The sequence below is a fragment of the Myodes glareolus genome, chromosome 6, assembly GCF_982192425.1.
Source record: "Myodes glareolus chromosome 6, mMyoGla1.1, whole genome shotgun sequence".
Taxonomy (NCBI): Eukaryota; Metazoa; Chordata; class Mammalia; order Rodentia; family Cricetidae; genus Myodes; species Myodes glareolus.
The window spans coordinates 41,333,544-41,357,104 of record NC_142031.1 but is presented as its reverse complement, the minus strand read 5'-3'; the positions used below and the strand labels follow the sequence as shown (position 1 = coordinate 41,357,104).

At 34.9% G+C, this 23,561-nt stretch overlaps 1 protein-coding gene across 1 annotated transcript; it reads left to right on the top strand.

Moving 5' to 3' along the window:
* Positions 1-18,842: 18,842 nt before the first annotated feature.
* LOC125407612 (olfactory receptor 8K3-like) lies at positions 18,843-19,784 on the top strand. Its single transcript, XM_048445302.3, has one exon. It carries the CDS (start codon positions 18,843-18,845, stop codon positions 19,782-19,784), a length of 942 nt encoding a protein of 313 aa, XP_048301259.3.
* Positions 19,785-23,561: the final 3,777 nt, after the last annotated feature.

Below are 23,561 nucleotides of genomic sequence, written 5' to 3'. Positions count from 1 at the left end.
TAAATTTCATTAAAGTGATTAATTACCCATGTCAAAGTATTGAAGGAAGGAAGTCTAGAGGTAAGAAAGTTAAATTTGATGTTCCTAGCATTTTAAAGAACTTTTTGGTTTTGAATACAGTGTTTAACCTGTTATGTCTCTGTTTCAAGAGTTAAAACAATGCTAGAATATCTCTTGGATTGCTTTGGCCGTTACATAAATTAACATACAACAAATGTTTGTAAACATTTTCTTGTTCTTATTAAGCTGCAGTGTTACTTTATTGTCAATAATTATTATTTACTCAATAAATATTTTCTCCACCATCTACATACTCCAAGAAATGAGATTACCACAAGAACACAATTCTGAGACATGCTGATGCATTAGTGATATATGCATATCTACCCTTTAACCCAATATAATGATAATATTCAGACTCCCTCTTTTTGGCTTCTGGCTTATTAAAATAATATCTGATGTAGCTGTGCATTCTTGTAGCTTATTTAGGCATCAATCTTAGTGAAATTTTATATAGTTTTACTTACCAGGTAATTTTATTTTATTTTTTTTATTTTTTTTATTTTTTTTTATTTGTCAAGTGTGTTTATTCACTATGTTGAGAAAGACAGATATATAAAGACTCACACACAACAAGAACCACACAGAGATAGATAGATAGATAGATAGATAGATAGATAGATAGATAGATAGATAGATAGACTGATTGATTAAGAGGCTCCTTTTTGGCTAGAGAACAGATCACTTGCTCAAATCCCAGATAGATAGGCCATTTTTCCGGGCAACAACGTCCATTTTTCTGACTGTCAGCTTCCCTTAGCCCTGTCGCTCTGTGTTCACAGAACTGATCCACAATTCTCCCCATCATGGCGGCTCTGAACAGGAAGATTCAGAACATAATGCATGGGCACTAAGAGCAAGGCAACTTCACAGAGTCTGACTCCAACCAACTAGCCCAGAAGCCCTGCAATTCTCTGTATCCCAGCCTGGCCTAAACTTATTATGCAACCCAGGGAAGGATGGAAATCATGGCCGTCCTCCTGCCTCAGTTTCCTGAGGGCTAGGATTACTGGTGTGAACCTCTCTCCCTGACATGTTTGTTTTTTGAGAAAATGTATCAATGCACAGAATAGCCTGGAAATTGATTATGTAGCTCAGACTGACCTCATCTTTTCAGTTCTCCTGTTCCTGAGTTCCAGGATTATAGCCTTGTGGAATTATAGAAGGTATTAATGCATATTATATATAACCACATAATAATGAACTATATTTCTAGAGACAGGAGAAAGCATACATGCCTCTAATGGTGACATGATTCAACTTTCATCTATTTATCTATTATAAAAATTAAAACCTGGATTTCCCAGAATTTGAGTCCCTCAGGGAAGGTAAGGAAAGTGGCATTTTGAGTTACAATAAAATAAACAAGACGTAATCACAGAGTACTTCTAAATTAAGAACCCCCCCTTTAATTTTATAATCCTATTCCTCTCTTACAGACGATTTTGGTAACTACGAAAGAAACCCATTTCCTGAATTACCAATGATTGTTTTTCATGGGCACAAGGTCTAAAGAAAACATTAAATTCTGAAGTGTCCATGTTTGAGAGAATACTCCCCAGTGACTTGCAAGACTAAGCATGATGTCAACAGCGAGTGTGAGCAGAGACAGCAAGAGGGCCACCCTCTCCACTAATGGTGGAAAGTGGGGACACCAGATGAACCAACACAGAAAATGGCCCTGGAGATTAAAAGGTGTTCAGCATGGTCATATCCGGTTGCTGTCTGCTGCAATCACAGGAAGAAGATCCTCAGTGAGCAACTGCAACTTAATTCTTGACATGAAGACTGACTTCCATGACGTAGACCTTGTCTTCAGCTCAGGGCCTCATGACCACCGTGTTTTGCAAAGCTCCAATCTTAGCGATGCGATCTACCAAGCACACTGTGTGGAGACGTTGATGATGTTTTACATACAAACACCTCCCCATCGGGTAGTAACTTCTTGAATTTGATTCTGCAGGATTCTTCTAGACTTGCTTTACAGTGAGCTGATGCTCAGTTGTCTCCTGCTTTTTCCAGTGTGTGCTGATCCCTGATCCCCTGTCCCAGGGCACTAAGGGAGATTGTGCATTTCTGCCTGGTCACACGGTGGTAATCAGTCGCATTCGGGACCAGCTTCTTCTGAATGGTTTACACAGATGTAGATCTTGCCTGGCATGAGGGCCATGGCTTTCAAGCCAGCCCCCTATGCTTCCAGGAAGGTAGATATGTGAATCCCAGTAAACACACAGCGGAGGGATATGCTTACAGTGTGGTTATCCTAAGGGTGGTCTGTAGATGTCACAATGCTGTTCCAATCTGCTCAATTAAAAAGAAAAATTAATGATATTTACAAAAGTGTTAGACTTTTCCCCTGCTGACACTAAAAATATTCACACTGCCTTCTGCGATGACTTGAAAGTTAAATAACTTAATTTAAGACTACAGGCACTCAGGCTCGGTCATCATTCTACTTAGCATTTAATAATGCTAACTCCTTAGAGTTGTGCATCTTAACCCTTCTGTCCTTACCTCATGGAAAATAGACTCTTTTTGTTCTATCTATATGGGGAAAGTATGCATGTATATGCCTAAGTGTATCTACAAACTTAAGGAAAACAAAGAAGTTAATTGTGGAACAATTGAAGATCCCATCTAATCTACACTTGCAGATAACCTGAAGATGGTAAGGGCACAAAGGCCACATGAACTTCGAAAGAGTCACTCACTCTACTCGGTATGACCAGAATGGTAATGACAAACCAAACAGCTGCTGTGTGTTCTCACCTGATATATCAGGGTGAATTGACCTGGATTGGAATCGCATTAGAAATCGCCCACAAGCCAATGTGTCTTATGTGATGTGATTTCAGGCATTAAGAGAGTCACAGAATTGCGTTTGGTCTCAAGGATCCCAGGGATACAGCTGCAGCAGTGGAGCAGCTCCCTGGAGACGCACATACTTGTGCCCCAGTGTGTCCAATTCTTTCCCTGAGCACCTCTATTTGGAATGACCCCATGCTTAAGATCTATGGTAAGACATCTGCCAGAAACCCAGGTAGCATGCCCACAGACCTTCTCTTCTATCTCTCTGTTCTCCTAGACCCAATCCCTCGGTCTCATCCCTTCCCCTCTGCCCACATCTCCTGTGGCCCACACAGACCATCCCTTCTTAACATTCTTCCTCCCGCTCATCCCAGGCTCCAACACCAGTAGGCATTCCCTGTGAATACACCAGTTGAGCAGATGAGTAAAACAGGCAATCACAGCCATCACACATCCTGAAAATCCATAGAGGACACAGAAATCAAGGAACAAAACTCTGACACAAAAATTTTATTATATTTATAACGTATCATAGCTCTTTTGCTCTTTAGTTCATACATTTTTCAGAGGTCTTGGGGTGTTACTAATAAATCAATTCTTTTAGTAAATGTTCCTTAAAGTACATGTCATAAGTAAATATTAATAGTTTTATTTTCTAGGATAAATAGTTGAATAGACATAATTTTTCATATCTGATGAATATTCTATTTCCATTTCTTTTCAGGGAACTTTTGAAAAGTTCATACTGGAGACATGCGCTACTATAGACCTCATGGGACAGATCAGCTATGGTCTAGAGGGTCTGGGTCTGGACTAAATCTTAGACTTCAAAGTAACTCTTGAAAGAATTACCCAGATTGCTGTTTTAATAGGACATTTGTACTGAGGACATACCCCAGTATGGTGATGAATGAGGAATTCAAGGATAGAAATATTTTCCTAAATTGATTCTTCCATAAGCAAACATTAAAAGAAAACTGTAGGCAGAACAGTAAGTTAAACGAATCCTTAACAGAGAGGTATCTTTGGAAATACCAATTAGTGTATAAGAGACATATTAGCTCTGTATAAAAAATACAATGTTGGAGAACTAGTCAACATTTTATTTAGGGAAATAGCAAGAAATTAAATATTGTTGCATGAAAAGGGATATTTGTTTTTTAGAGTCTGACAACAAAGACATTCAATCACTGTTATTAAATCTACCTTCTCAATTCTAAACATGTACTTACAAAACGACATCTCTTTAGAAATCTTCTCATGGCCTCTCTTCCATGAGACTACAATAATGGGCAGGGGCATGGGAATCACATTGTTGTTAAATAAGGACTCTCATGTCATGTCATTCTGACTGGGATAAAGTCAAATGTCTAAGATGTTTTCATTTCACTTCCCTAATTGTTAGGGAAATGTCCTGATGCTTCCGTTTCACCTGGGTGATTGCTTCTTAGACTGTGAAAAAAGTTTTAGTTTAATGAGATCCCACTCATCCATATCAATAATTGACCTTGATTCTTGGACAAATGGGGTCCTATTCAGGAGCTCCTTTCCTGTCTATATCATGTAGGGTACTGCCTATGTTTTCTTCTATCAAGTTTAAATCTCACATATATGTTTTAGGTTCATTTGGAGTTAGTTTTTGTGTAATGTTATGGATGCTAGACTAGTTGCCTTCCTCTACCTCTGGTATCCTTTTGCCAAGCGGCATTTGTGGAAGATGCTTTATTTTCTCCAGCTTATACTTTATGGTGTGTTTGTCAAATATTAAGTGGCTGAAATTACCTGTACTAAATTTAGGTCTTTGATTTTGTTCTATTAATGTATATGCCTGTTTTGTGTGTGCTGGTGACATATTGTTCCCTTTTGTTTGTTTTTTTTTCTATATCTTATAGCACGAGTAATGAAAAGCAAAAGACAGATATTAGTGTTAAAAATGAAAATCTGAAAAACAAAGTGTACAACCACTTGCTCTTACCTCTACCTTAGACAGAAATAGGCAATCCTGCCTCCAGAATTACTCAGACTGAGGCTGAGCCTAAGACCTGTCTCCTCCCACCTTATATTCCTTCTAGTCCTGGGCTTAAAGACAGAGACCACTACACCCTAGCATCTATTGGCTAACTAGTGTGGCTGCTGAGATTAAAGGTGTGTGCCACCACTGCCTGGCCTGTATTGCAATTTGATATTAAGGAAAGATTTATTTATTAAAACAAAAATAAAAGATCACTATAATATCTCTGTAATGTAAATTAATATTTGGAAGAGAAATCTCTCTACCAATGTATGGTTTTGCTCAAGAACATTTGAATGCTGGGGTCTTTTGTTGTTTTTGGTGAATTTTGTTTATTTTTTCAAATTTCTGTGAAAAATGAGATGGAAATTTTTATTGTAATTTTACTGAATCTGTAAATATCTTTTAATAGAATGGCTATTTTCAAAATATTAGTTCTAGCTACCTGTGAGAATGGGATAACTTTTCATTTTTTAGTTCCTTTTTTCTTTGTCTTTCATCAGAGAGTTAAGCTTACATTTCATATGTACTTTACTTCCTTGGTTGGGTTTATTCTACATATTTTACTGTTTTTGAGGCTACTGGGGTTGAAATCATGTACATGATCTTATTCTCTGTATGTTTGTTATTAGTCTACAGAAAACTATTGATTTCTTTAAGTTGATTATGTCACCTGTCTTGATTGTGAATTTCTTATACTTTGTTGAATTTTTTCTGTTAAAATTTGTAGAATATGGAATGTATAATATCATGTTATTTACAATTAGAAATATTTTTACTTCCTTTCCTATTTGTATCACTTTTAATTTCTGTGTCTTGCTTTATTTCTCCAGTTAGTTTTCAAGTACAATGTTGACAAAGACCGAGTATATTGGACACTTGTGTCTGTTTTGATGTCAATAGGATTACTTTAAACTTTCCTTAATACAGGATGATATTGGCCACAAAATTCTTGTATATAGCTCTTATTTTGCGAAGATATGATCCCTCTATCTTAACAATCTCTTGTATTTTTATCATGAAAACATGTTAGACTTTGACAAACATATTTTTTCTACATCTCTTTGTGGATTTAAGATGCATTTATGTGGTTTAGACACACATATGGAGACATTTTACATTACAGAAATAGAACAAGTTTTGTGAAGGTGTATGACCTCTTTTCATGTATGGCTGTAATCTGTTTGCATGTTTTTCACTGAGTTTTTGAATGTATTATTTTTTATCATGGATAGTGTACTGTAATTTTGGTATGTCTTCATTTGATTTTTGCATTAGACTCCCGGTATCATAGGAGGAGTGTAGAAATGGTTCTTCTCTTTTTTAATTCCCCTTTGATAGTTTAAAAAGGAACAGTCTTATATCTTTTTTATGACTTGTAGAATCTATGTGCTTGGGAATTTTTAAAATATGAAGTCTTTTGTTGCTGTTTCATTTATAGTGAGTCCGTTTAGATTGATGGGCTTGTTCTCACTGAATTTTGACATTTTTTGTAGGTTTTGAGCTTAAAGATGTGCAGGTTTAAAATGTTACTTTATAAATTATCAGAATTTCTTTGGTGTATGTGTTGGTATGTTTCTGTGTTCATTTCTTATTCTACTAATTTATTTATGCCCTCTCTCTCTTTATTTATTTGAAACAAGATTCTGCAAATTCTTTTTCTCTTCTGCAAGAATCAGGTTTTAGGGTTGTTAAATATGTATTATTTTTTCCATTTAATTTATTCTTTTTTCTTTTCTTTTTTTATTCCTTGACATCAGCTGGGTTTGTGTTTGGTTTGTGTTTGTTTTTCAAATATTTCTGTTTTAAATTAAGTCACTTATTTGTCCTCTTTTAGAGTTTTAATGTGTCCACAGGAAGCTGAAAATTTCATACATAGGACTAATTTCAGTGCATCCAAACAGTCGGGGTTCTTAGCAAAGGGGGCGGGGTAGCAAAGGAGTGAAGAACATGAGTTGGAATATTGCAAGTCAACTGCATTTTCTAAACATAACAGGACAGTTGTACCTGTGACAACTGAAGCTCAGCATGCTAAGACCTGTGCTAGTTTACAGCATAGCAATGATGTGTGAGCACAATGTCTCACACCTAGATGAGGAGCTCTTGGTGATTAACATCCATCCAGTGGGTGGAGAGTCAGTTTACTTTGAGAATCACCCCTCAAAGGTTAACTATATTCATTCCCTCAAAAGCGACTGATTAGCAATAGCTTCTCGGCTATGGGATTCCCCATTCTTAATTTTTGTCTGGCTTGAGATTGCATAGATTAGTGAGTGCAGCAGACCCAGGTGCTGTCATGTCATGTTTGTAACAGTAATGTCTATAATCCCAGAAAATGTATTTTTTTTTCTACAGACATCCAGTGACTCTGGCTCTTCCAATCTTTCTACTATTTTCTGCCATAATCCCTAAGCCTTGAGGAAAGGGAGACTTGAATATTCTCATGTTCTTTCTATACTGACCAGGTGTGTATCTCTTTATTAAGTGCTACTTACTGCCCCAAAAATCTTGTTTTATGGAGGCTGAGAAATTCACTAATGTAAGATTGCTGAAATAAGTAATTAGGAATCGATTTTTGCCATATCCTTTTAGGAGAATAATAGTCATAGGTTCTACCATAGGGTCTGTAACATAGTAAGACATGAGATTTTGACAGCTAACAATCCCAATCATAAGCCTTGTGTTTTGGAGAGGAATTTAAGTCAAATAAAAAGCAGTTGGTTATTCCCACACCATCCATGCAGCTGTTGAATGAGTGGGCATGACCTGTTAGACCAACCATTAATTTATCTCTCAGTATTCACAGCTAGTTAAGTCTGTTAATGACTTTTTGTCCATGGAAGAAAGGAGAGAACCTTTTCTTGCAATGAAATCCATGTTTCCTTACCATGAAGTTCTTGAGAGTAAACAAGAACAGTAGTGGTAACATTTAAGTTTGGAATGAGGTACTTGAGAAGGTGTCTAGTGAACAGAAAGTAGAAATGAATGGTACATGAATAGCTTGGAAAGAGAAATGTAAAGGAGGCAAAAGTGGAAAAGAAGGGCTTAATGATCTCTCTCAGCTCAGTTTCCTTGTTTAAAATAATAATAAAAATAATAATACAGTAATAAACCAAATTTAATCTATGGACGCATGACAGCTTTATTGAACTGCTGGCACCTCCATCTACAGAAAGCATTAGCAGAAACAACATACCTAGGAGGAAAGTAAGAACCAGTTACAGCTGTCATTTTAAAATTAAGCACTTACAACATTTCTGAGTCCTAATAATCCCTCTGCTTATTATTATTTGGATTAGAATAGGCTTTTGTATAATGATAAATTCCTAAGTTTATAAAGATGTACTCAGGTTAGCAAAGATTAACTTAGAGATGTATGTCTCTAAGATTCTAAAACTGCAAAATGTATCACTAATAATAAAAATCCAGAGACAGAAATTGGAGTTCAACCCCAAAATCAGAAAAGCAAGGCAGCCAAGCCACTAAAAAAGTTTTAACTCTACCAAGGCTGGGTGGCTATAGACTGAGCCAGCTAAATTCATCTCTTCTCTTTTAAAGCTCCTGTAGTGCTGAGATTGAAGGCATGACTCCCTACTACTGGGATTGAGGTGAGATACCACCACCTGGATTTGTTTCTGCATTGATCTTGTGTAGCCCAGGGTAACCTTGTACTGACAGAGATACATCTGCCACTGTCTCTAAAATTCTGCGATTAAAGGTGTGTGCCACCATTTCCTGGTCTGTAGTGGCTTTAGTTTTGCCCCTGGTCTTCAGACAGGATTTATTTATTAAAATACAAATAGTATACTACTATAGCAAAATCCTAATCTTATAAAATTTACTAATGTGCTAACTGTTAAAGAGAGTTAGGAGATGCAAATTAATGTTCAATCACCTTTAAGGTATCAATTTTGTTAATGCGTGCAGAACTAAATTTGCAATTATGCTCAGTACAAATTTAATTCATTTATAAGGACAATCTTTGACCTTCTATATATGACTTCAATGTTTCTTCTAAAGCAAGTAGCTAAAAACAAGATTATCACATTTATTTTATTTTTATTTTAAATAAATAAATTCATTCTTTATGTAGTATTTAGCAGTAAATAAAAAGATGCACAACTTGTTAATATAAAGAGAACGTGAGAATACTCAGCATTGAATGAAAGAATTATATCAAAGTCCCATTCCTCAAGGTTCAAGGATTATCACAGAAATACAGCAGAAAGATAGAAAGGGCCAAAATAGTAGATGTCTGTAGAAATAAAGAAATAAATAGATAGATTTATTTTGAAGTTTATTTAAAGTCAGATATATAGTTAACAAAAGCTTACTTTGCCTTCATATAATAATGCTCTAAAAATTTTAGCAAAATAAGAAATTTTATTGTGCCTTTTGCTACAAAAATCATTATATTTTATTCATATATTTTGTTCAACCATTAAAAGTATGATGAATCTCTAATGATTCCATGTGGATTGCCCAATGAATCCTTCATGAGTAAATTAAAACCATCCCAACTCCTAGTACAGGAAAAATGTCTGTTAAAACATATAGAGCTCTTGATTAGTCTTTAGAACACTATTTTCATAATTCATAAAAGGACAAAAATAAATTTTGATTATTACATGATTTCAGGAGTGTAAATTTTATCATGAAAACAATGGGGTCCCTCTGGCCATGGCTCCCTGCTCCTTCTCTGATTCCATAAGATCATTACATTATTATCCTTGATTTAAAGGATTTTTTCTCTATTCCCTTCCATCCTGATGATAACGAACATTTTACAATCTCTCTCCCTACTTTAAATGACCAACAGCCTATGACAAGATATCAATAGAAGATTTTACCACAGGGAAGAGGAAAAGCCTTACTATATTTCAATCTTTTGTACATAAAGCACTTAAACTGGTGCTGATTAGATTTCCTGGGATATTCTTCATTCATTATGTGGATCACATTCTCCTCTTCCAATCAATTCATCAATACTTAAAAATATTTATTTTTCATGACAGAGGAAACTAAGAGAACAAAAATTAACCATGGCTCCAGATAAAATACAACATCAACCATTTTATAATATTTAGGATATACTATTACTCAGCAGTAAATTTGCCAATTTCCTCTTAGTTTAAAACTTCCTAAACAATACACCTCAGTTACTTACAAAGGGTTTTAGGCACTATTGATTGGGTATGCTCTTATTTGCCTTCTGCTACTAAGGACTGGACCCCACTCTTCAAGATGTTTTCTGGAGACTCATGGTTAAATTCTACGAGAAAAATAACACCTGAAACACAGCAGGTTATTAAATAAAGCTACTGCTAAGGCAGTAGCTCATAGTATTAATCCCTTTCTCCCCTATCAATTCCTTTTCAGTCCTTCCTCTTCATGTCCTACTGTGGTAATGATTCAACAAGGCAATGGTATTAAATAAATTTATGTATGCCATAATTCTCCACAACAATCTGTAATTCCTTATTTATAAGACATTATAGACTTAATAATGTAAGGACACATCCTAAGTAATTTATTGGTAAAGGACCTACAGAAATTATTATGCCACTGAATAATATGTAGGATGATTATTAGATATCCCCCAACCACTGAATATTTTAACTGTGCATTGTGCTCAAATAGTTTCTCCATTAGAAACTACAAAAATTAAATCCCACCCAAATGCTAGTGCTATTTCAGAATTATTTCGCTTCCTTCAGGCATCTATATGAACATAACTCAGCAGCTTTTCATAACTTGTATTCGTGTTTGTTCTAATTTGCCAGATCCATTGACATCCAACAATACCCAAGCTGATGTGCTGGCCTAGTCCTCACCCCTAACTCTTCCTTCTAAATCTTCTCAAAATTCTCATGAACTACTTCCTCAAAATTCTCTTTACCTCCCTGAGCAAGCGGGGCAAGTTATCAGGGCTTGTTCCTCTTGTTTGTCTTTTAACCTGTTGCCATCTGCTGGTGCAATTTGTCTTCAGGGATTAAAATCTAACACCATTTGGCAAACAGATATTCAAAGCTCAGAATTGTATCATTTAAAATATCTTCATGTAGGCACTGCTTAGGAGTTCTTCCCAGAGAGATCCTTCATCTGGCGTTGGATGGCGATACAGACGGAGACCCACATTGGAGCACCGGACTGAGCCCCCCAAGATCCAAATGAGGAGCAGAAGGACGAAGAAAATGATGAAGGACTGCGAGGGATGCTATCACCCACTGATACAAGGGGTCGGATCTAATGAGAGTTTACCAAGGCCAGTTGGACTGCGACTGAAAGAGCACGTGATCCAACCAGATTCTCTGAATGTGGCCGGATTCTCTGAATGTGGCTGGCCCGGAGTCTTTCTGAGAAGCCATTGACAATGACACTGGGACTTGTTTCCTCTGCATATACTGGATTTTTGGGATCCAGTCTGTTTGGATACTCACCTTCCTGGACCTGGAGGGAGGGGGGAGGAACTTGAACTTCCCACAGGGCAGGAAACCCTGACTGCCTTTAGGGACAAAGAGGGAGGAGGAGAGGGAGGGGGGGGGAATGGGAGGGTGTTGGGAAGAGGGGCGTAAATGGAAACTTTTATAATTTAATAAAATTACTTTAAAAAAATATCTTCATGTAACAGTCAAGACCTTTTCTAATATGGTGTTGCTTCTTCTCACAGAGGGAAACATTAGATGCCACTAGTCATTCATTATACGTCTTTTCGTTTTTGGGGCTATCACAACAAGTAAAAACTGGTAATGGCCCTGTCTATACCATTAAACACTTCAGATAATTTTGCAGTTTATGGAATCATTCTATGTGAATTTCTTACAATCCACAAGCTCAAACTACTGTGGAACATCACCAAATACTTATATAACAAATACTTCAAAAAACAGAATAAATACATCCATCAAAATCTCCAAATACTATCCTGCTTCTAACTATATTTACTTTAATTTATTTCATATTAAAAAATGTTTCCTTTGCTGCTCAAAAGTATTTTGTCCGGAAGGAGGTATAATCGAAATTATATATTAAATAGAAAGATCTAGAAACTAACCAATAGAAAGAGCCAGATTGTCTGTTAACATCAGGATGTGTCTTTCTAGAAAATAAACACAGTCCCAAATGACTTCCATTAAAATGTATCTGACAAGGACAGCATTCCAAAGACATCTAGAAAAATGAAATGTCTGAAGATAGGAGATGACCTAAGATAAAGAGTATAGGAATGATTTGTGGAGACATCAAAACCCTAACACATGAATCTGACACTTTGGGGAAACAGCAGAGATACAGAAGGATAGATCCAAAAATGATGCTGTGATATCTATTGTCTATATTGCATGTTAATTCTCAGCTATCCAATCCAAATCCAAATACCTTTTCTCAGGAGGGATAAAAGGAATAACAGTAACACAAGAGAGGTTGATGCTCCTTTGCCATGATAAGGATTGTTTTTACCCTTGGGTTTAGTTTTATGGGTAAAAGAATTTGTGATAATATTTGGTCCCAAGAATGGAGGATATTTTGGTTGGACTAATCTAAATGATTTATCCAAATGCTACAACATAGACTTAGTCATATTTAAATACTATTTAGAAAGCTCTCAAAGTGTAAATTACAGTTGTATGGAGATGAAAAGAGGAATGCCTAATTCATTGCTTACTAAAGTTGATATTTTTGTGCTGAGAAAACAAACTTTGGCTTCATTTGGCACATGACAGCATAAATGAACAATCTTCTTCTTTTTTTTAACCAAAGGAAACCCATCAAATACTGGGATCCTAAAAATAAATTTATTTGCCATAGGAGTCACCCAAAAGTAATATGCACAAAAACAGGGGAAAACACAGAATCCTCCGATACATATATTTATAGTGCTTTCCATGATATCGCTGTCCATTTTTTTCTATCACATTGTTTATGCTTACTCATATGCCCGTTTTCAGTGATGACCATTTGGCTCTGAATAACAAACTAGTGTGTTCTTTTCTGAGGAAGATTATTTTTTTCTAATCCCAGGTTTCCTCGGTTGCTTACAGTTCTTTGTGAATGGTTAAGGCCTCATGGATTTTTTCTGCCCAGTTTAGTGTGTTCGTTGGTTTCATGCTTGCTCAGGTCTCCCGTGAGCAGACATGTTGCTGAAATTAAAGGAAAATCTGCAATCACTAATATATAATTCTGCATAAACACTAACAAACTCTATAAGCATTTGTCTTTATACCAACAGATAAATGTTATGTTCACTCCTAAACTAAACTTCTCTTTAAAACAGAAGGGACTATTATTAAAGAAAACACAATCAAACACACAAAAAAAGTGTTGTGGAGTCCATCCTTAATACATATATCTATAATACAACTCATTTACCTCAGACTCAGAGAACCTTGTTGAAAGGGAGGGGATGATCCAATGGCTGCAAGAGTAAGAGGACCACGGAGTTTCCTGTGAGACTGTCTTCTACAATTATCAGAAGATGATGATGAAGATATTTTTCAAATTTTAAGTTTGAACATTATTTTATCAGATATTATCACTACCAGAATATGTAGGAAATGGAAATCACAAAACAAGGTATTAGATATTCCTTATGAATATCAGGAATCAGCAAGGGAGGCATCAGTACTCTTTAAAACAATAAGGGCTACTGTCATTGTCCTTGGTGCCCACTGTGACTACATTATAAATTCCTAGAAAACATCATATTGAGTGAGGTAACCCAGACCCAGAAATATTCATATCTACTCACTCATAAGTGTTTTTTAGACATAAATCAAAGAAAACCAGCCTACAAATCACAATCCCAGAGGACCTAGACAACAATGAGGACCCTAAGAGAGACATACATGGATCTAATCTACATGGGTAGTGGAAAAAGACAAAATATCCTGAGTAAATTGGGAGCATGGGGACCATGGGAGAGAGTTGAAAGGGTGGGGAGAAAGGTAGGGAAGCAGAGAAAAATGTATAGATTAATAAAAAATAAAAAACAAATAAATTCCTATTGCTGAAGATATCACATATTTAAGTTGTATACTATAGAAAAGTCAACCTCTTATGGACTGAGAAACTCCCTTCAAGGTTGCTAGGTTTATACTGTCAGAAAATATTATGAGGGCCGGTTGGAAAAAAGTGAAATAAGTGGTTAAACAGAGCTGGATACTGTATATAGCAACAGTAATCTGCCAGATAAGATGTGCCCAGTGGTGCAACAGAAATAAGACTCTCATGGAACAAAAACTGTTTTCTGACTGGATGTGAGGCTGGATCAACAGGAAGAAATTTCATGCCTGGTCTTGTAATCTTGTCCAAAACCCCATGGTTGAAGGAGTCATAGGCTTTAGGGTAGAATCTGCTGTCACTAAATGGTTATGATGCCAATTTGTCTCATGATAGCTTATATTTTTACGCATATACCTCCAATGCTCTCAACCTTAATTAAAGAAGACTTTTGTGGTAAATAGCAGTAAATGCACAGATGCTTAACGGCTCAAAGTGTGGAGACTATGAGACTGGGTACTGAACAAGAATAGAACGTATGCAATAAGCCCCCATCACCCAAGCTCAGAAAACATTGAGAAAAAAGAGGCAGAAAGAACAGAAGAACAGAAAAATGAGGTAGAATTCTGACAAATGTTGTCTTTGGAAATGACACTCTTGGACTGACAGTAGTCATAATTACCTTTACCAGATCATGTCAGCCAATGTTCTGACAAGATGGGGTGGTTGATCTTGAGGTCATGTTTTCATGAGGAATTTTTAGCAGCTGATAGCAAACAGAGGAAAGAGAATCAATTCTTTTTATTATTTTTTTGGAGTGACCTCTGGTAGGTTCCCACGTTCTAGTTGGTGAATCCCACATTCATACATATATGGACACAGTAACTAGATTTAAATTGTTAACCAAATAAATAATAAAATCATGACATTAAGAGAGGGCATACTACAAATTATTCATCAACCACAAATGTAAATCATATAAGTATTCTTACTTAGGCTTGAATTGATGCAGATTTAATACTGAATGACTCTTCTTTGAGAAGCCCATAAGTGAGTTCTTAGGTATGTTTCTTCCTGATTACCTCTTTCTCTTAATCCCCATGATTAATATTGTTAATAAAATCTTTTTAAATAAAGTTTAGGTATGTTCAAAATATAAAGACAGACAGAAAGAAACAAAGAAACATAGATAGGAAAGAAAGAAAGGGGGGAGGAATGAAGGAAGGAAGGAAGGAAGAATGGAAGGAAGGAAGGAAGGAAGGAAGGAAGGAAGGAAGGAAGGAAGGAAGGAAAGAAGGAAAGAAGGAAGGGAGGGAGGGAGGGAGGAAGGAAGGAAGGAAGGGAGGGAGGAAGGAAGGAATTTAAAAAAGATGATGACTACATACAGATAATGAGAAAATGGAATATAAAATATAGTTCTTTTCTAGCACAAATATGGCCACAACAAACATTTTCAAAAAAGTAAGAAAGTTATTAGAAATGTATATATTTATCAGAATTAGAAAATTTTCTCTATATAAATGAATTAATGCAGACTCAATACAAACAGACCAACAAAAGACATGAAACAGTACCAAAAGGGAGAAGACATATATAGAGTAAGACATTTGGGAGTATATTACAAATATTATCTAGATTTATGTTAATTATGTAATACTTATCCTGAATTTGTGAATATGGAATTAATAACTAACAACAGTATAGCTCTTACCCATTCTGCAAAAGAAATAACTAAATAGAATGACAATCAGAAATCAAAGAGGAGAGTGTTTACAAACAACTATACTTACAAAATACTATTTTTATATTTATAACTATTATTATGATTTAAGTAGTCATTTAAAGGAAGACTCACAAGATGAAAAATAAACACTAAGTTATAGGTTAAGAGTCCTTGCTTTTCTGTGAAGGAATTTTTTTTTGGTTTCCAGATTCTCTGTAAGGCAGGTCTACATTGACTCTAGCTCTAGCTCCAAGAGCCCCTGATGCCTCTGGCCTCTACACCCTCCTATACTCACATCCACACACTTACACAAAATAAAAATTAAATTTATTTTAAAAACATGGACAGACTAATACATATAAACACTAAATTATTTTTATTCATCTGGAAAGCAATTATATTCTACTATAGGAAACAAAACTAATAGACATTATATAATTTAATTGCTCTGACAGTGATATGGGAGGGATAAGAAGAAGCCACAGGTACTTATGGACAAACTAATTTGGGATTTACAATATGGAGCAAATATGAAGACTGTTTCCATCAAGGAGAAATACAAAGTGCTCCACATGTTTGCCATGTCACATGCAAGCCTGTATTTTCACACACATATAAACACACACACAGTTATATTTCAAAACTTTACCAGGACTTTTAACATTAATATAATGTCTTTAGTTTAATAAATTTTGAAAAATAGGTAATTTTTGAATGTAAATTTCTGTTACACATAAATTGTATAAATACAAAAATATGTTATCATAACCTGCAAAATGTTTTTCATTTCCTGTTACTTTTATTACAAAACAGTAGAGACTTGTTTAATTATACAGTATATTTTAAGTTAAAATTTCTTTGTCATGTTATGAACTCCAACTTCAGATTAAGCAAGTTTGTGTCCTTATTCTTCGCACTGTGTTGCATAGGGTTACCCAGTACTTGTCTTTTTGCACTGGTTTGCTTCACTCAGCACCATAGTATCCAGGTTCAACTTTTATTATCACATATTGCATTCTTTAAGTTGAATGATATTTTTGTTTGTATTTACTTTTAATTTGTCTAATCATATGTCAATAAATAAAGCACTTTCCATATTTTAAATTTTTTAAAGCATTCTACAGTAAATATAAACATATTACCTTCTTATGATATCACTATTGCTTCTTTTATACAAAACCCTAAATTTGGATTGCTAGCATAGACAATTACTAAATGCACAAAGTCACAGATGAATATACCTTTGCTTCCGGCAATTAGTGACTAAGTTCCTGGCATTTCATTAATATTTCAAATGCTTTAGGGATAATCTGCAAATTGCATGGCATCTCCTTAGGGGGAATTGCAAAACGTGAAAAAAAATCTTTAAATTGTACTCAACTTCTTAAGCAACACACGGATGAATCAAGAGAAGTTTCATTCCAGATCACAATGACAGACAGTTTGCATGTCCAGAATCTAAAGCAATGACTGAGTTTGCTCGGGTTTTGTCATCACATGTAAGTGACTATTTCTGATGAAGTTTTTGTGATTTATGCCTCCCAAGATATCTGAGGAACAATTGGATTTCTCTTGTTTTACCTTTATGCCTCCTTTTTCAGATTATATTTGAATATATTGAAATACGATGAGACAGTAAGCAACATGTTAACATGTAATTCATGTTGTCTTAGAGAATATTTGTTTGCATACATGCATGTGCTTATAAACATAAATTATTTTATTTATCATGAAAGCCAAACATGATAGGAAGAGATGATGCATAAGTGTCATATGCATTTATATATGTGTGTGTTTTTACACATACAGATACATACACACACACACAGACACACGCATATATATATGTGAAAGTATAATGTGTGAAACCATTATATATATGTATATGTGGCAAAATTTGAAGCTGTAAATTTTCAGTATTTCATTTTCATATTTTTGCACTAGTGACTCACCTTCTTTGGTGATGTTTTCAAAATAATTTTTAAAATTTAGTATTTTTAAAGGATTCCAGAGTATGTTCCTGAACAGGTATTTGTTTCTTGAAGTTTATTTTGGACTCCTTTTCCTATTTTGGAAAAGAAGTTTATTTCTTTTTCTCCAATTCTGATACTTTTTATCTTCTGATGTTATATTTTATTATTGTCTCTTAGAAACCTATTTGTTTTCTATTGAGAGACAAAAATGGAGCAGATCTAGATGGAAGAAGAGGCAGAGAGGAACTGGGATGGTAGAAGAAGGAGATATGGTAATCAGGATATATTACATGAGAAAAAAATATTTTCAATAAAAGACAAAATACAAATAAAATAATTTTCAACATTTTTCCCTTTGAAATCTTTTGCCCATTAGTCCAAAGGGAATTTCAAAACTCTCTTTTGATAATAACCTGTATTTCTCCTCATTTCCTCTGATTTCTTTATACTTCTCAAGGTTCATATTTATATGATATACATCTTAACCTATGAGTTGAAATCCCTTTTAGGGGAAGGGGATCTTTCATAGCAGTCTGCATGTTGAATATTTACATAATGATTTAAAACAGTAGCAAATTATAATTATGAAATTATAACAAGGTAATTATATGGTTCGGGATCACCACAACCCTTCCTTTTCAAGCGTTCCTCTTCCCACACACTGGCAACGTATTCCCATACATATGGTCATAGACACACCATACACACATGCCTCCACCACACACACACACACACACACACACACAAAGAGGGAAATTCAATGCCCACTAATTTATTGGGAGTTGTTGCAGTAAAATGTTTATGAAGCTAAATGGAAAACAGTAGTTGTCTTCCTCTGCATATGTATAGACTTAATAACCATGTCCATGATCCACATTAGGGCACTCACTCACCTAACAAGATTGTCACAATTTTTTTCATTTGTTATCAGTATTCTTTTGCATTAATATGTGTGTGTATCTTTCTGCACCAATTATCTATCCATTATAAAATAGCAGATTTGCATCTCATTACTATAATCAAAATAAGTACAGACAATGAAAGATTTGCTTCTGTGAGTAAAGTCACATTAGTTGCAAAAATTTGATTTATTTTTCTCTATTTCTAGATATATTCATTTATAAAAGTCTGTTTAATCTTAAATATTTTATAATTGAAAGTTTGACTTGTTTTGAAAACACTACCTTGCATAACTTTCAGGTGATACTATTTGAATGTACTAATTTTGTTATTGTGTCTCTTTTCAGGAGAGATTTTCTAATAAAACTTGATGGAAAAGCAAAACCTCACAGTAGTGACTGAATTCATCTTGATGGGTATCACTGAGCGCCCTGAACTGCAGGCACCATTGTTTGGACTGTTTCTGGTCATCTACATGAGCTCCATGGTAGGCAACCTGGGCATGATCATCCTCACCACAGTGGACTCCAGGCTACAAACTCCCATGTACTTCTTTATCAGACACCTGGCTATCACGGACCTGGGTTATTCTACAGCTGTGGGACCCAAGATGTTGATAAATTTTGTTGTAGATCTAAACATAATCTCCTATAATCTTTGTGCTACACAGCTAGCTTTCTTTCTTGTGTTTATAATTAGTGAACTTTTTATTCTGTCTGCAATGTCCTATGACCGCTATGTGGCCATCTGTAAGCCTCTTCTCTACACTGTCATCATGTCCCAGAGGGTGTGTAATGTGCTAGTGGCAATTCCCTATTGCTATTGCACATTTGTTTCCCTTCTAGTCGTCATAAAGATTTTCACTTTGTCTTTCTGTGGCCCCAATGTCATCAGTCACTTCTACTGTGACAGTCTCCCCTTGATATCTTTGATCTGCTCAAACACTCATGAGATTGAAATGATTATTCTGGTCTTGGCAGCTTTTAATTTGATTTCCTCTCTTCTAGTTGTTCTTGTGTCCTATCTGCTCATCCTCATAACCATTCTCAGGATGAACTCAGCCGAGGGCAGACGCAAGGCTTTTTCTACCTGTGGGTCCCACTTGACAGTGGTCACTGTCTTCTACGGGACTTTGATATTTATGTATGTGCAGCCCCAGTCCAGGCATTCCTTCGACACTGATAAAGTGGCTTCCATATTTTATACATTGATTATCCCCATGTTAAATCCCTTGATATACAGTATGAGGAACAAAGATGTAAAATATGCTCTCCAAAGGACACTGAGAAAGATATGTAGCATACTTTTTTAACTATTAAATTCTTGAGGAATTCTACCAACCACAATTCATCAAACATCTACATCTTTTTGTCCAAATGTACACCCTGCACAAATGAACATATTATATATTTAAAGATTGCCATCCTTTATGATAATGTGTATTATAATGTTATAAATACATCAGTAAAAATGCCTTTGCTTTTTTAAAAATTATTTACATATGTATGTGTATATCTCTGCATGGATGGAGGCCAGAGGACCACTTACAAGAGTCACTCCTCCACTTCTACGTGGGCTCTCAGGGTAGAACTCAACAGCAAGGTATTCACCCCACTGAACTATCTTCTTGGCTCCCTTAACAAGAGGGATGAATTGTAACATATAATAGAGAAATGTGTCTACCGTAAGAGACTGCTTTTAGCTCTATACATCATAAGCATGAAGAACAGTGTGTATGCCTTATGCATGTAAAAACAACTGTGGATGTTTTTGAGGAATTGATTTGATCTTTGTGACATTCATATTGCTAGGGATTTTCTAGCATCTATGTGTATTATTAATATGTTTTCCACATTTCAGTCAGTATAATACTTCTGCATATACTTCTTATGTTCCTGTGTATATTGTTTTAAAATCACATTCTAGTACTCTGTCAGCAGACTCATGGTCACACAATAACTAGGATTACTACAGTATATACATAGGCTCAAATGTCTCTATGCTATTTAGAATTCTTAAGGTTTTTGGTTTTTTGGAAGCATACTTGCTTTCATATACAGTGAAATATAGCATTTCACTATAGCATTCAAGAGATGCTATTACTATAACACAACTGAGCTTTGGTACCATATAGCTTCAATTTAGTCTTTAATTTTTTTTCTAATATAGTGTACTTGTGAATATTAGAGAATTAACTCATTATAATATACTTTCTGAGTTCTGCCATAGAAACGTTCAGAAATAGCCTTTTTTTCTTACTGACTTGTCTTCATGTACTTAATGCCTATTTTTGTGTAGTGTGTGATCACTATCTTTGCTGTCAAAGGGAAAATAGCACCTCATTTTTGAGATGGCCTATTTGTTACATCCAGTAGAAGAAAATGCCTGCTCTGTGTTGACCATGTAGTGTGGGATCATATTTTTGCTGCTTTCCTCATGTTTTCACTGTATACCCATGTGCAGAGGACTTTTTCTGAGTATATCACTTATTAACATTACATGAGAAAATATATACAATACTATCAGTACTACGAGGCTGATTTTCAAGTTAGCTTAGAGAGAGAGAGCACAGGTTCTCTCTTCCTCTTCCTCATCTTCCTCCTGTTGGCAGGTGTGAAGGACTGCAACCTGCCTTACCTGAAGTTTTATCTAAACTCTATTAAAAGTCCATTCCTTTTGAGTTTGTTCTTCAATTATTTAATTGGTAGTACTAAGAACACTATGGGATCCCCACTTCCGTTTGGTCATCAGCATTCCCTCCTGTGACAGGTTCCTCTGCACATAGTGGCCGCTTACCCTGCGCCTAATGTGTCTGAGAGAGGCAGATGTTGTCTGGACACTGTACTCTAGGCCCTCTTACATGGATATCTGCAAGAAATTTGACAATGGAAAAGGTTACTTTTTTATTTCAGAGACACGGCAGTGGATACTGATACTATTTTTACAGGAACCATACTCATATAATTACCATGATAGGCTTTCATTCATCTTTATCCTTTGCATTTTATTGTGCAAAGCATCAGGTTGACAGTTTTAATATTTTAAATACAGAGTAGACCACTATGGACAAATGCTTCTTAGAAGATTGTGACAAAACGTTTTTTTGTATAACGGAAACTCTATGTATGTGAATTAATAAATACACATTTCTCACACGTCCCTTCCTTTGAACTCAATATTTGATTCTACCATGACGCATTACTCTAGACGCCTCAAGTAGATGGCAGCAAGGAGTTCTACATCTGATGTATTTTATTCAGGGTCCTTCCAAGAAGATTATCTTTGCTATTATAAGTGGCAGGACATCTGCTTTAAGTTGAGTAATATTCTTCTTGAAACTGTCTAATATTTTTGTATAAAACAGAGAAACAGTTTTTAAGAGAAAGGGAAAGAGAGAAGCAAATTGGTTAAAAATTGTCCCTAACAATTATTGGACCATATGAAATACTCTAGGGTAATCAACAAATTATTTAACAAATCCTTAAGGAGAGTCTCTAAAGTTTTTTGAATTATAAATTATCCTGAAATTTCCAAGTAAAGGAACAAGATAAGGAATTAGGAGAGGAGCCTTATTCCAGGTAACAAAGACAGAAAGTTTCCTGAGGTTCTGTGTGTAGATAGCACCAGTGGTAATGGATAACTACTTCTGTGGCCTTCTTGTGTAATTTAAGGGCCTATCTCTGACCCAGGCTGCAATTCTTGCTTTTCCATGATATGGATCCAGACCCATGTGCTTTACACTTAGTTTTTATTTTTGCATCTTCTAGTAAGGTAACAGTCTGGGAAATGACACTTGCTATTTCAGTTAGAAAAATATTTCTGTCTGCATATAATATTATATGCATAAAAAGGCAGAAATAAGAAAAAATAAGAGAAATCATTGATTAAAAAGCATAGTCTGGATGTTGTGATTTTTGCTTGCTTTTTTTGTTCACGTTTTGAGAGAGAACTTTTGGGAAAAGAAAGCATGTCCTCCTTCCAAACAGGTATTTAAAGTCTGTAGATAATTTTTGTCTTTCAATCATTCTGTAAATAAAAATTTGTGTGAAACTCATTGCTAACCTTCTTGTAATACTAACACACTTTAGTAACACCGGATTTTCAAGTATCCATTTCTGTGGTAATGACACAATGCCATTTTTTTCATGATAGAAGATGACTAAATTTTTCTGGATCATGGTGTTATAACATAAACCAAAAAGCTCAATATTAATATCAAAGTTTGAAATAGATATACATTTATTTTCATTGAACTTCAATACAGATGAAATGAAATACCAGGATATCCTTTAACTTAGAAGACTGTAGATGCTTATTAGATACAGATAAGAGTGTTATATTTCATGATTATAAACCAAAATTAGCAAGATCCAAAAGCAATACTTAGGCTCTATAGAATTCTGCAAATTATTTAAGATATTTTCCAACGTTACGATCTGATTTACTTTCATATATAAGGAGGATTCATAGATGGAAGGGAGGACATAAGGTAGTAACATTCATGCAGACAGTATTCTAAGAAATGCAAATTGATATACAAAGAGCTCCATATATAATTCTGAAAAATTGTGTGGTTGTATTTACAAGGAAGGCTGTCTTTCTAATTTCTGCTGTGAAGTGTGTAAGTAAAAAAAAAAAACCCTAAAAGTTATTAATGGCTGTGATTTTTTTATATTAAATAATATCTGTTCATTGACTTTGAATAAATAATAACTTTGATTCACTTTCTGAACATCATGATGTACTTAGTAACTTCTATACTATTAGCTCTATTCAAATTTTTCTAAGCACAACTAATGTGATATAAACATGTATATAAATTCTCGTGTTTTATGGCACTGAGGATTCAAAAATTGCACTTAAACATTTATATATACACATGTTATTTTAATATAAATATGTGGCATATGTAACATTTAATATATACATATATGATCACATCAAACATATAAATATGTTATATGAGTATATGACAAATATCTCATTAATATATACAAACACATTAAACATATTATGTTTTATATCAATAATAATGCAAGGTAGAATTACAAGATCAATTGGTAAATGTCAATTTTTTGTCTTTTTAGAA